General features: G+C 39.9%; 1 protein-coding gene across 4 annotated transcripts in view; it reads right to left on the minus strand.

The window, feature by feature from the left end:
- Positions 1–15,313, minus strand: part of CRLF3 (cytokine receptor like factor 3) — a 75,676-nt gene that overhangs the window by 52,282 nt on the left and 8,081 nt on the right. For all 4 annotated transcript variants that reach the window (XM_020963262.2, XM_020963263.2, XM_078154820.1 and 1 more), the window contains exons 2-5: positions 12,512–12,719; positions 3,091–3,178; positions 2,144–2,321; positions 650–872 (exon numbers count right to left, since the gene is read on the minus strand). In XM_020963262.2, the coding sequence (XP_020818921.1) occupies positions 650–872; positions 2,144–2,321; positions 3,091–3,178; positions 12,512–12,719 (697 nt within the window). The remainder of the gene's footprint in view (positions 1–649; positions 873–2,143; positions 2,322–3,090; positions 3,179–12,511; positions 12,720–15,313) is intronic.

Below are 15,313 nucleotides of genomic sequence, written 5' to 3' on the forward strand. Positions count from 1 at the left end.
GTTCCTACCTAGCTGTGAGATGCCAAGTCCTATGTCTAGTTAATGCCATCTTCTATCTTCTCCCCAATACAACTATGATCACGTTTATTCCAGCTTACTCTAATCTAATTTATCTGGGGAAATTTTATTCCAGTCAAATTGATTACTAATCTAAAATACAATTGGGTCTAACTTTTGCTAAAATAGTAAGGTCAATTTCAAACCCTTCAAGGAAAACTCTGCCCACAGACCTGCTAAACTCCTTACTCAAGTCTATAAGCGACTCTGAAATCTTCACATTTAGGTCAACTTCCACAGCCCTGTCTAGTCCCACCTGTCTTAGACTTATCTCTGGTCATAAAACCACATGAGATAACATATGTGAAGCACTTTGCAAACTTCAAAGTGCTTAAATTATAAATGCTAGTGTATGATTATTATTGTTATTATTATAAAACAAGGCATTAAAATTGCTAAGAATCTTTCTCAATGGTGACAAAGTACTGGGAGTAGAATGGGACAGAATTTGAAAGTTGCATTCACTCCCATGCTCTAAACCTCTAGGTCAAGATCCATCCCAAGCCACTGTCCCTGAGGAACTAAAGGCACATAATGTAACATTTTGATACAGAGACAGTGCTACAGAAACGTGACAAAAACAGTGGCGTACCGTGAGGCACCAGTGTAGAATGGCCCATCTGGGGAACGCTCCAGGGACTCCATTCCTGCCGACCATCCCCTCTAGCACAGACTCTGAACTGATAGTCAACATTGGGGTCTATATGCAATACTATGAACTCCGTTTCAGAACCAACGTACACATCTTCAAAATGATTTGATGTGCTCTTACGAAACTGGAGTCTGTAATCTTGGGCTGCAAAGTCATCATCAACCTGCAGAGAAAGGCTTCCTGTGAGCTCAATGACCAAAAGATAAATTTCCTTCAATATCACTGCTCAGATCTCCGAAGAGAAGCACCTAAAAACCAGTGTTCTCTTTCCTTTCCTCATGACAACAAAGAGCAAATTCCAATTAAACGTCGGCAGTAATACTCAAGAAGGCTGTATGAGACACACCCCAGTGAACAACTACACTGTAAACTCCTTGAGGATCAAGGACTACAGTACGTCATCTTCCCCAGCTGCCACATAAGAAGCGATTAATAAACATCCATTGAATTGAGTAATTTATAGCTTCTAGGGAAGATGAACAATCCTGCTTTTTAAAAGTATGGTACGTAAATACAACTCTGGAAACGACTCCGTAAGAGATTACTGAAGACAAAATACAGTGCTAGGGACAAAAGATTTACACATCAACTGTCTCCTCTCTATAGCTGCTCCATGGAGCAAAGGCCCTGTTTTCAATGACTGGAGATTACTAACAGCTATTTTATTTGAGCATTACTAATATTACTGCTGTCTTCCATACCACAGCTGCTGCTGCTGCTTTTTTTTTTTTTGGCTAGGCAATGGGGTTAAGTGACTTGCTCAGGGTCACAAAGTTAGCAAATGTGATGTGTCTGAGGCTGGACTCCAGGGCCAGTGCTCTATCCACTGTGCCACCTAGCTGTCCCCATACCATAGCTCCTTAAGAGAACTAAGATTTATCACACTTGTAAATAACGTTTTCACAAAACTGGGTAGTGACCTATAAATAACGTTATCTGTCAACAGCTGAGACATCACAAGAGATGAACCCTTATATACATCGTGCAAATTTAATGTGAAAATTTTCAAAGAATGAAGTACTGAAGTAGAAAACACTCTTTATGAATTTTATTTTAGAAGTGTTCTAAAAGTTAGAACAGTAGTGAACAGAGATGGAGGCAGGCCAGGTAACTTTCAGCAACATCTTCTGGCTTTTCTACTGAACCCATCTGCAACAGGTCCCCAACCCACTACAAAGCTGAGCTGAAAAATCGGTGATGGGAAATGATGTACAGGAAGGTGTAAAGGAAGTAAGACACCTTTCTAAACAACTGTCTCCTTCATACTAGAATAGCGATCTCAGTTCAAGTTCCTTTTTACCATATTTTGATCATAAAGGGATTTTTATTTTGAGACAATAAGAAAATTAGTTGAAGCCCTAAACATGAAATAAAAGACAAGGCATCAACTTATACAAACACTTTAAAGCAAACTTCTCACACTGAATAACTCACCTTACACCATCGCACTATGATGCCTCCTGGCTTTTCTATGAGTTCTTCTATCTGTACTGGTGGCCGAGATGCAACTGTGCCATGACTGAAAATCTGATCCTTGACTATGGTGAGAATTGAGTCATCCAACTGAGCAGATAAACATGGCACATCAACCAGGAGAGGCACTTCTGGCAAGCTGGAGAAACCACATTAATGCTTACTGACGCTTAAAAACATTGACACTAAAGAGGATAAAATGAGGGACTGAGTAATTGTTCCAATTCTATATCGCTCACATGCTGTCGAAACTCTGAAGGGTGCTGAAGCCCAGTAACTTTTCTAGAAGCAGGAGTTATGCAAGATGTTATTAACGTGTTCCCATTTTACAACCACAAGGAAACATAACCACAGAGTTTGTAGAAAATTGGTAGGGTCTCAACTGTCAAATTTACAAAGATTAGCTTTTACATCTATGGAATGTTTCTGTCTCAGCAACATGCCTGGAAATTAAAACCATCTGACCTTTCCATTTTACATGAACATCTGCAAAACTGAAAGAGATGATGGTTACTACTGTTTGTTTTAATTTTTTTAAAATGTGTATTATCTTTTTCCATATCACTTTCATTTCTGAATACATCCCCTTGCCCAATGAGCCATATTCTTGTAACTAGGATTAAAAAAAAAAAAGCAGTTCGACAAAACTAACCAAAATATCAACCAACTCTAATAGTATGTGCGATGTTTCATACCCATAATCCTTCTCTGTTAAAAAAAAAAAAAGGGCAGAGAGCCACCACAACTGTGTATAAGTAATACTGGTAAGAAAAATAAAAAATGAGGGTATACCCTGGAAATGAATACTCTCCATCTTCCTCAAAATCAACTATCTGTAATAAAGAGAAATAGCGCATACTAGGTTCAATTCTCAAAAAACAAACTAAAGGTAACAATAATTCCTTTACCTGTCCAATTGAATGTGTGAGGCCTTTTTGGTAAAGTTCCATAGTTTTTCATTCTTTTCTCCCACACCACCAAGTATGGCAACCTCACCTGGGGCCAGAGAAGAGAAAAACAGTACTATTAAGAAATGAGTTAAAGGAAAAAACACTGCGTTTTGGCTATCAAGAGGTAACTGGTAGAATTCTTATCAAGCTGGTTTAAAGGTTAATTGCAAGGCCAGGATTAAAAAAAAAAACAGCCACCAAAACCCTCCATATTTCCTCAGTTCACATACAAAGGAGAAAAAGTGCATACAACTACTAATAAGAGGTACTAGTGGAAGACTTACGGAGAGGGACAAAGGAGGGAATTTAGGATAATTAAAAATAAAATTACCAATTTATTATTATTATTTTTAAACTACTAGTAGAAAAAAAACCAGTTAAGTCTATGGATTGAAGGGGATAGGGAATGGGAATAATCATTTACATTACATTATATATACTACTATGTACCAGGCTGTGCTAAGTGCTTTTAGAAATATTATCTCATTTGATTCTTACAACAACCCTTCAGTATAAGTGCTATTATTATCACCCTCATTTTCCAGCTGAGGAAACTGAAGATTAAGTGACTTGCCAGGGGACACACAGCTAAGAAGGGCCTGAGGCCAAACCTGCACTTGGGCCTTCCTGACTCCGGGTTCATACGACGCCCCATCAGCCGATGACCAGCCTCTTTGAGGGAGGGGAGCCAAGGACAAGCAGTCAAAGAAAGGCTCTGTTCTGAATACATAATATCTGGTTTGATGTCATGGTTTTCCCAGAAAGACTACTGAGTATCAGCGAAACAGAGAGCCCAGTAACTTCTAACTTTCCCCACCACAGAATCACTGGAAAACACAGGAGACCATGTATATTATTACCTTTGCCAAAACGCTAACACACAATCTCTTACAAAGACGAGTGACAGAGTTATATTTTCTCTTTGTGAGGCAACTGGGATTAAGCGATTTGCCCAGAGTCACATAGCTAATAAGTGTTATGAGTCTGAGGCCAAATTTGAACTCAGGTCCTCCTGAGTCCAGGGCTGATGCGCTCTTCATTGTGCCATCTAGCTGCCCCCCAGAGATATATTTTCTAAAAAGAATTCTGTACAGTATTAGTTGAAGACTGGGTGGGCAGAACAATGAGAGAAAAACTGAAGGAAGCAAAACAGGCCTAACAAGGAAATCCTATATTGCACGGCCAATTACACTCACTTGTTGAAAGAAAGCAATAATCTGTGTTGCTACTAGTTCTCTGTCAGACTTTTAACACTGCTGTTATGGTCCTAAAGTTCTTAGGATCACAGGATCTTTAACAAAAGGAAAACAGAGACAGGTCAGTTCAACATAATCTTTGAAATTCTATAAACAAATTTTTATTTTGCAAGCTAAAAACAGGATTTGAAAATTAAAATACTCAAGCACCAAATACCGTAACAAATATTTACGTATGTGTATCTAGGAACTTGTTTTCTAAAATTAAAAAATCATATCCTATTCCTTACGGAAGCGGGTGCACATTCTTGACCTGTACGAATTGCCTTTTAGTTTGTTTCTAAACTCAAAGTCTCCAGAAGGACAATCATGTACGGTTTATAAAACAAACTTTTGAAAAGGTAATTTGTCTTAGCGTCATGTCAATTCATACTGAATAAGACAAAGCTATAGCGTCTTTTGTATGTGAAGATGATACCAATAGTGTATTAATAATAGTGGGGCGGAGTAAAGTCATTTTCCAGTAGTTATGACCCATGACCTGCATTCACACACATATCTGTCCCAGCATGCCTCCTGTGACTAACAACATACAATCTGAGGATAAGGAGCGTGAGTGAACAAATAAAATTCTCTGGATTCAATTTTATTTTATTTCAGTTCTGAATTCTCTCTCTTCCTCTCTCCTCTGCCACCCCTACCTATTAAGAAAGCAGAAACAGGGTCTGCAAATCAAGAGACAGAGCACTGGGGAGCATGGGAGGCACAATTCAATGCCCAAAATTTAAGGAATCTGTCTCTTCAAGCTCTTCTGGGATTGCTTCTGATAGCAAAACTACAAAAAGACCAAGAGGAAAAAGGAAACTCCTGCAGAAAAAAAACATTAAAAAATCAAAGGCCAGGAGAAAGTTCTAAAGATCAGCTTCATCCAAACAAGGGAGCAGGAAGGATGACTAGAATCCAGACTATTCAATTAACGGTAAGGAGGCAATGAACAGCACTGAACTGAACAATAAACATTCTTCTGTGAAAGACAGAGCTTATCATCTGTTTTCTTCAAAATATCCAAATATCCAAAGCTAACTTAACTTCAACTTTTTTCGCTGTCATAATTTCACTTCTTTCCCCCATTTTTCATTTCATTTTTAGTAAAGTGGTTTGTCTCTTGGATGTTTTATTTCATATCTTTCCCTTAATGACATGAGGTTAATTTTTGAAAGCTCCAGTGGAACTCCTGATAAAACTAAGCCATCTCTCATTAAGGTGCCGACTGTCAATTTCAACATTCTATACGGAAGCCTTAGAACCGTTTCTACTGTAATAAATATTGATGTACATGTAAAAACGAACATGGCTTATATTTTCCCTAAATGAGTATATGTAATGACCCTAGCATTCTGTGTACTTACTTTGTTTAGTCTACAGAAAACACAATACAACTCTTGATCTGCCTTTACTTTTGTTTTTTTTAAATATAAATTTATTTTAGTTTTCAATATTCACTTCCACAAGTTTTTGAGTTCCAAATTTCTCACCACTCCTCCCACCCCAAGATGGCATGCATTCTGAATACCCCTTCCCCTGGTCTGCCTTCTCTTCTATCTCTCCCCCCTCCCTTCTCTTATCCCCTTCCCCTTCTATTTTCCTGTAGAGCAGGATAGACTTCTGTACCCCATTTCCTGTATTTCTTATTTCCCAGTTGCATGTGAAAACATTTTTTTTAAACATGTGTTTTTAAAACTTTGAGTTCCAAATTTTCTCCCTTCCTCCCTCCCCACCCACCCTCATTGAAAAGGCAAGCAACTCAGTATAGGTCATACGTGTGCAGTTACGCAAAACACTTCCTTAGTAGACATGTTGTGAAAAACTAACTCTATTTCCCTTAATCCTATCCTGCCCTCCCATTTATTCTATTCTTTCTTTTGACCCTGTCCCTCCTCAGAAGTATTTGCTTCTGATTACCCTCTTTCCCAATCTGCCCTCCTCTCTATCATCCCCCTGCTCTCTTGTCCCCTTCTCCCCCTATTTTCCTGTAGGGTAAGACAGATTTCCATACCCAATTGAATGTGTATGTTATTCTCTCCTTAAGCCAAATCCTATGAGAATAAGATTCCCTCATTCCCTCTCACCTTCCCCTGTTTCCCCTCCACTGTGAGAGACTTTTCTTTTCTGTTTTTTTTTTGTGAGATAATTTACCCCATTCTACCTCTCCCTTTCTTCTTCTCCGAGTATCATCCTCTCTCATCCTTAATTTTTCTCCAGATATGACCCCTTCATCTTCAACTCACCCTGTGCCCTCTATCTATCTATATACATACATACAATTTTTTTCCTTCAACTACCCTAATACTGACAAAGTTCTCATGAGTTACAAATATCATCTTTCCATGCAGGAATGTAAACAGTTCAATCTTAATAAGTCTCTTATGATTTCTCTTTCCTGTTTACCTCTTCATGTTCCACTGGAGTCCTGTATTTGAAAGTCAAATTTTCTATTCAGCTCTGGTCTTTTCATCAAGAATGCTTGAAAGTCCTCTATTTCACTGAATGACCATTTTTTCCCCTGAAGGATTATACTCAGTTTTGCTGGGTAGGTGATTCTTGGTTGTAATCCTATCTCCTTTGCCCTCCAATATTATATTCCCATGCCCTGCGTCCTTTAATGTAGAAGCTGCTAAATCTTGTGTTATCCTGATTGTGTTTCCACAGTACTTGAATTGTTTCCTTCTGGCAGCTTGTAATATTTTCTCCTTGACCTGGGAACTCTGGAATTTGGCTACAATATTCCTAGGAGTTTTCCTTTGGGGATCTCTTTCAGGAGGAGATGTGGATTCTTTCAATTTCTATTTTGCCCTCTGGTTCTAAAATATCAGGGCAGTTTTCCTTGATAATTTCTTGAAAGATGATGTCTAGGCTCTTTTTTTGATCATGGCTTTCAGATAGTCCAATAATTTTTAAATTCTCTCTCCTGGATCTATTTTCCAGGTCAGTTGTTTTTCCAATGAGATATTTCACATTGTTTTTAATTTTTCATTCTTTTGGATTTGTTTTACAGTGTCTTGATTTCTCATAAAGTCACTGTCTTCCAATTGCTCTATTCTAATTTTTAAGGAAGTATTTTCTTCAGTAATCTTTTGGACTTCCTTTTCCATTTGGCCAATTTTTCTTTTTAGGGCATTTTTCTCCTCATTGGCTTTTTGGACCTCTTTTGCCATTTGGGTTAGGCTATTTTTTAAGGTGTTATTTTCTTCAGTATTTTTTTGGGTCTCCTTTAGCAAGCTGTTGACTTGTTTTTCATGATTTTCTTGCATCACTCTCATTTCTCTTCCCAGTTTTTCCTCTACTTCCCTTACTTGCTTCTCAAAATCCCTTTTGAGCTCTTCCAAGGCCTGGGACTGATTCATATTTTTCTTGGAGGCTTTGGATGTAGGCGCTTTGATTTTGTTGTCTTCTTCTGGTTATATATTTTGATCTTCTTTTTCACCAAAGTAAGATAATATAGTCTCTTTTTCCGAAGTTTGCTCATGATCCCAGCCAATTACTTGAGTTTTAAACTCTTTGTTAAGGTAAAAGTCTGCTTCCAATGTGGAGAGTGTACTGTCCCAAGCTTCAGGGGTTTGTGTAGCTGTTTTCAGAGATACTTGTAGGGACCTGCAAATTTTCAGTTCTTCCAAGGTGGTATGACAAGGGGTGAGGTGTTTACTCCTTTCCTGGCCTGTGACCACAAGTATTCCTTTCTGTCCCCTAACTGTGAGGAGAGGTTCCTCTCCACAGCCATTACAAGCTCCACCACGCCAGCGCTCATCCTCACCCCAGCACTGCCGCCCAGAACTGTGACCCAGATCTACACACGGGCAAAGCAAGAGATTCCTGCCTCAGCACTGGCAAAGAGATCCCTGCAGTCCCTCTCTGATCAGCCACTGGATTCCCCCTCAGTCTTGTGCTGGAAGCTCGGGAAGCAGCTGCCCTGCCCCAGGGCCACGCTCTTGGGGAATAGAGCTGAGACCCCACCTTCCTCTCTGAGCACCAACAGAAACAGACTTTTCCCACTGACCTTCTAAGTTGTCTTTGACATTCGTGGATTGAGGAGTCTGGAAACCTCCACAGCTGCCCTCGATTCAGTCCTCTGAGGCCTGCTCCAGGTTTGCTGCGGCCTGCGCGCCCACGCTGCCCTGCGCTGTGCTCCCAGCCCGGCGCGATACACCTTTCTCATCAATCATCCAGGTTGTCTTGGACTGGAAATTTGTTTCACTCTGTCTTTTTGTGGGTTCTGCTGCTTCAGAATTTGTTCAGAGCCATTTTTTATGAGTATTTGGAGGGGTCTGGGGGAGAGCTCAAGCAAGTCACCGCTTTCACTCCACCATCTTGGCTCCGCCCCTCCTGCCTTTACTTTTGAATGACATTTACAAATTTTAAGATGATGTCTGTAAAATCAGATATTATTATTAAATTACCTCAGACTAGGACTTCATAAAACTCCAGAAAGTTTACTGGTCCTACCTTTTTGTTTTAGAACTGAGGGTATGAGTAGCATTATAGACTTTGCCATCAGAAAGTATGGATAGTATATAGACTTTGCCATCAGAGAGATAACTGAGCTTAACCATGTTACTACATTATTATAATAAACTTTTGTAAGAATGGACTGATATTTTTTTTCCTCTAGCGTCTTCTACAGTCATCTGTTGGGAATTATATTATTCTGGCCATTCAATTAAGGGCTAACACACACCTAACTTAACTTGATTGAACTACACTTGGCTTTTAGCTACTTTTTCCAATTATATCAGAAGAGTAAGGCACAGGAATGGTGAAAAAGAGAATGTACAAAAACTCTGGACACAATAGCAGTAAGATCTGAAAAAAGACATAGGGATTTGTCTGAAACCAGGCAAAACCTGGGAAAATCTTGTGTATGTTAAAGGGAAACATAACTGAGAGGTTAGGAAAAATGGGGAGCTACTAATGTATATGCAGCTTGAGACTGAAGGCACGTAGAGATCCAAGCGATCACATTTTTAGAGCAGTACGTACATTTAGGTAAGACGGTGAAAAAAGAGAAAGCAAGAAAAACAAAACCCAGCACAAACATGGATAGTCAAGCAAATATATTCCTGCATTTGCCATTAAAAAAAAAGCTTCAATTTGTACTCCAGCTCCACAGCTCTCTACCTGGAGGTGAGCCCCCTGGAATTATGGCTGCTTGATCAGAACGACTTCAGATTTTCATGTCTTTATGATATTGCTGTTATAGTAGACCCCATGGGCCACTTATGAGCTGAGGGCACGCCAAAGGATTTCGGGCCCATTGGCCACAGGTTGGGCAAGCATGGTATACACTGTTCTCCTGGTTCTGCTCCCTTCCCTCTGTATCAGTTCATGTAAGTCTTCCCAGGTTTCTCTGAAATCATCCTCTTCATCATTTCTTACATCACAATAATATTCCACCACATTCATATACCACAACTTGTTCAGTCATTCCCGCCTTAATTTCCAATTCTTTGTCACCACAAAAAAGAGCTGCAATAAATATTTTTGTACACATGGGTCCTTGAAAAAACATTTATTAAGCACTTCCTGTGTGATAAGTGCTGAGGAAACAAACAGAAAATACACAGATCTCACATTCTAATTGGCGGAGACAACACAGAAAAAAGCAAGTCCAACTGCAAGGTAGATGGCAAAGCCTGTAAGCCCTAAAGGTGGCAGGGAGGGGGAAATGACAAGGCCCAAGGGTCCTTAGGTTACATTGGTAGGTCATATGACAGTGCCAGGGGGACTGCAGGGCACAGAGGCAGGGCAGATTCTCAGGCATGGTGTTTCTCTATCTTACTGGAAGACACCCAGTTGGTGACTCCAATCTTCTTAAGACCCAGTATGTAACCAGCAGACAAAGGGAAGGGGTAAAACAAAGGCGCAGGATGCCTCCAGGCAGTGGCAGGTCTTCCCACCGCCTGGCCGTCCCAGATGGGTATGTTCTGTGGTTGCAGAAGTCTCAGAAAAGAGCAAAGCTAACTAGAACCCAGGCAACAAGATCAAGGCTGGGCCCTCAGCTTTATTACTAAAGCCATGCTCTGTCTCTACGGCACTCTGCTCAAAGCGATCCAAAGAAGAATACCACTACTTTTTGAAAAGTGAGTGCTAAGTCCCAGTACACAGGCAGCGGTGTAAATATGGTCAGCTCTAGGAACCACAATACTCACATCCAATCCTGAAAGTGGTAAAGATATGGCATCAAAAACCCCAGGTCATTGAAATATGAATTTCTGAAACTGGTTGACCGTAAGATCCAAAGAAATAAATGCTTTGGGGGCAGCTGGGTGGCGCAGTGGATAAAGTACTACCCCTGGAGTCAGGAGGACCTGAGTTCAAATCTGGCCTCAGACACTTGACATTTACTAGCTGTACGACCCTGGGCAAGTCACTTAACCCCAACTGCCTCATCAAAAAAAAAAAGAGGAGAAAAAAAAGAAATATATGCTTTGCTAAGGCACATAACAAGGAGGGACTGAAGATGACATAGACAGCAATGCTACTAAGGCCCTCAGCATCATGCCCCCATGCTGAGATCACCAAACCTATTGGCCCTACAATGTAACCTCGCCTCAAGATTACCACCAAAGCCACTCGGCTCAAATGCACCACCAAATATTTAAGTTCCTTGGCATTCAAGTCCACCAACCCCAAGCTTACCAGAAATTCTGAGGAAGCCAGACACTAACCTCAAGACCATCAGCCCACCAAATCCACTGATGACCAGCACTAAGGCCTCTAGGGTCCAAACCGCCAGTCCAAAATCTATCAGATAAAATGCTTCACAACAGCAGAAATTGTTTGAAGCCTAAGTGCAGTCTGGCCCCAACCAAAGCGTCATCATTCACTATTTTCTACAAATAAAGAAAGTGGTGAGGCACAAGAACTATCAAAAAGGAAAAAATATTTAAAAAAAAAACCCAAAACGTAAAAAGGAGCTGTCAATCATGTTACTCAAAGGCTAGAGGAAAATTCTGTAATTCAGTTTTCTGAACTGTATGACCACTGAAAACACCTCTCTGCACACGATCTCCAGGTCAAAAGCATGTATGATACAAAGACCACCAGAATTAGAATCAGAAGACCTAGACTCAAGTTCTTGGCTCTGATCTTTGCTAGTGGTGAAGTAGGTCACGGGCAAGTCCCTGGGTTTCATTTCCCTGACATGCAAAACAGGAATCCTATTACTTAGAGTGCAGAAAGACGGTGTGGCTAGAGAGCAGGCCTTGGAGGTCCCACCCAACAAACCGAAAGACCTGAACTCAAGGGCTGCCTCTGACAAGTGCTATGTCACTCTAGGAGAGTCTCTCAGCCTCTCCTTGCTCTAGGCAATTTCAGAAGACTCTAAGTTGTGGAAAAAGTGTCCAACTAAATGGATAGAGACACCTTTTCATCTGAGAATTCCCTCTAGCCATGAAATTACAGGTCCTTATGCCTACTACTTCTTCTACCTAATTTACAGGTCTTTGATAGAAAAACAGTTTGTAAACTATGAAGAATTAATTCACAAGCTATTATCATTTACATGACTGGTGAGAGCCCAAAGACCCTTTGACACTTGCCTGCTGTGTGACCTTGGGCAAGTCCCTTACCCTCCCTGGGCCTCAGACGTCTCACCTGAAAAGTGAGGTGACAAAGACTCGATGAACTCGAGGCCCTTCCAACAACCACAGAGAACTGAAAAATGGTTCACTGGGCTTCCACCGAACAAGGCGATAAAGTCTGAAGCCAAGGTGCTGCTTCTTTTACAGAGCACTCTTTGAATCCACTCTGAGGCGGGGCATGTTGCTGTACATCTGTCATTCTGAATTATGCACGGAGCTTTTAAGAAGCCAACCGTGAACACCTCACAAAACTACCAAAATTGGGCAGCTAGGTGGCGCAGTGAATAGAGCTCTGCTCTTGGAGTCAGGAGGACCTGAGTTCAAATCCAGCTTCAGATATTTAACACTTACTAGCTGCGTGACCTTGGGCAAGTCAGTAAACCCCAATCGCCTCACCAAAAATAAAAGCAAAACTACCAAAATTGGGAAGAGTCTGTTGAACTTGGACAGATCACTATGATGTCATAGCTCTTACAAACATGTACACATGCCCCTCTCCGCAGAAGATTTTCAGATGGTAAAACCCGAGAGTGACCAGCTCCCTACCTTCTCGGACTAAATCTTCGGCGGTGCTGACTCCATGCTCTATGAGTTTCTGGCAGTCGTCTAATGGCTTGATTGTCTCCTGCTCGATGGCATCCACTTCTTGCAACAGAGACACTAATCGTTCATCCAACAGCTTCCTAAGGGTTCCCTTTAGATCATTAAAATGTTGCCTTAGGACATCTCTCGTCTGTGATGCACTCTCTTTGATCTGAAAAGACATAAAAATTGGAAATCAGAACCTCTGAAAAAGACCAGGATAATACATGTACCCATATGATCATAAATACAGAACTAGATGGGTCTTGAGAGATCACAACCAATGGTAATTCCAGGGTACTGCATAGTCATCATCTGGACACTGCCACTTGATCTGGGTTCAAGTCCTGGCTCTGACTAAAACTTACAGGTTGTGACTTTGGGAAAAGAAATAAAAACTTTTCTAAGCCTCCATTTGCTCATCCATAAAATGGGTATAACAACACTTGTGGTTATGTAGTTTGTCCTTCATTCTCGAAGAGGACCATGACATCAGGGAGATGATGACATGATTTGCACTGAATTGGATTTGAGGGAGGGAGGGCTGTGCAAAGTCACCAGCCTCACTTTCTCCTCCAGAGCCGTGTGGGTCCAGTGGCCAGATACAGATCAGGACAACTGGAGACTGCGTAATAACACTTGCAGTAACACAGGGTTATTAAGAGGATAATTGCTGCCTTATTCTACCTTATCCCCTACTTCACGAACTCTATTTGTCTAAAGAAACTAGATTCCTTATTGACTGACAAATACATCACTGGTCACTATTATTGTAATTATTACTACTGGTATTCTCCAAGAAGCATGACCAGGTACAATGCCATTCCAGATGTGGGTAATAGTTTTACATTTCCTTAGTTGTCCTTAAATAAATTTTGTTGGAGGAAAACTGCAGAGGTGTATAATGGAATATTACTGTGCTGTAAGAAATGATAAATATGATAAATACAGGTAAGAGTAGGAAAACGTATATGAACTGATGCAAAGTGAAGCAGAGACAAGAAAATAATATACAGGATGACTATAACTACAAAACAATTTGAAAATGCATATTGCAAAATTACAAAGAACAAGTGTGGCCCCAAAGAAGAGATATGAAAAGACACTTTCCCTTTACTCCTTCACAGAAAGTGGGGGTTAGGGAAGAAGTCCACAAGTGTAAAACATGGAATAGACTGTCAGATTTTTTTTTCACTGAATTAAGTGGTTTTGCTGATTTTTTTCCCCTTTTCTTCCTCTTTTTCATTTTTTATTTAAAAAAAATGTCTTTGTTATATGGAATAATTTTTTGGGAGGAGAATACAGAGGGAAGTTTCAGTGATGTAAAAATAAAACATTAATAAAATTTATTTTAAAAGAGAAAATTGCATAGATTAGGAATTCTTTTCTAATTAAAAAAATTGGCAAAGAACAACCAAGAATGAATTAAAAGTCACAAGAGAAAAATCACCTCATAAAAATCTTTAAAGAGACCTTCTGCTAGGATAACTACAAAGTAGATATTAATTTTCAATCCCAAGAGGCCCACTGGACAAAGTAAATTAAATGTCAATCTCCCAAGGAAAACAGGTCAGAAAAATGTTTCTGGCCTACACAGCTATTAAAAACAAATTTAACTTGCATATTTCCCAAAATGTTAAAGAAAGAATTCACTTAATATTCAATTCACACCATCTCATTTAATACAGGACTTTCCCTCGAAGTAGAGACAAATAGAATTACAAAAGTTAAAACAACCACATACCAGGTTTTGCAAGTTTTGACACGTTAAAAGTGAAATTCTACTATCCTAATCCATATTTGTGTTCCATTTCAGGTTCACTATGCCTAGCTTTTACCCACCAAGAAAAGAAATCCAAGGAAGAACATATCAAAATACGAAACAGAAATTCAGATTAAAAAACCAGAATTTTAGTTTGTCATTTTATCAGAAGACAGCTATGAGATAAATCCACGTGTCAAATAATCCAAGATAAGGTAATGGATTTAATGTACTTAATTTGGTTTGTTTTGTAGTTTTGAGAATTTATTTTTAAAAATCAGAGAAAAGAAAGCACAGAAAAAAGTAACATAAATAAACTATCATGGTTCGAACTATCTTTATAATTTTTACTTCTATCACACTGCAGGAAATTCTGCAGTAAGCAGCCCACAAAAGGGGTTGCATCTAGGGCTTTATAAGCAACGGATACAGCACACATAGGAAGTACCTCAGTTAAGTAAAGGCAGTCTCCTTTTCAGAGAGAATTCAAAAGTTCCTCGACTACTCTAGAACCTGCACAGATTTTGTTTTTCTTTTGGGATCTACAAAGAAAGGAAGTACGTGGATATAGAGCCGCAAAAAAGCTAGGGGTAAGGGAATATACTGAGCCCCCTCACTTCTGAAGTCCTACTTCAGGCTTTGTCCACGCTGCTCAAGGCCCTTCATTTACTACCAGAGAACTGGACACCGCCTTGGAACAAACATCCTTTCCCTCCAGTATTATGGTGTATAGCAGTGGTGTCAAACACAAGTAGGAATGGAGGTCACTAAACCATACGTAAGGATCCCTGGGGTCACAGAATGACTTAGAAAATCACATATTAATATTATCTGTGTTCCATGTATTTCTACATGTTTGTTAAACATTCGCTAATTTTAACCTGCACCAGCCCTGTCTGACACCTCTGGTGTAGGGCAGTTCTACCATATGGAACTCAATCACTCATCTAACCAATTTTTTCTTAGGTTCTGCAAAGCTCACTAAAAAGTGCTGACCAGCTCCA

This window comes from Phascolarctos cinereus, unplaced genomic scaffold (genome assembly GCF_003287225.1).
Source record: "Phascolarctos cinereus isolate Bilbo 61053 unplaced genomic scaffold, phaCin_HiC Scaffold_5;HRSCAF=322, whole genome shotgun sequence".
NCBI lineage: Eukaryota > Metazoa > Chordata > Mammalia > Diprotodontia > Phascolarctidae > Phascolarctos > Phascolarctos cinereus.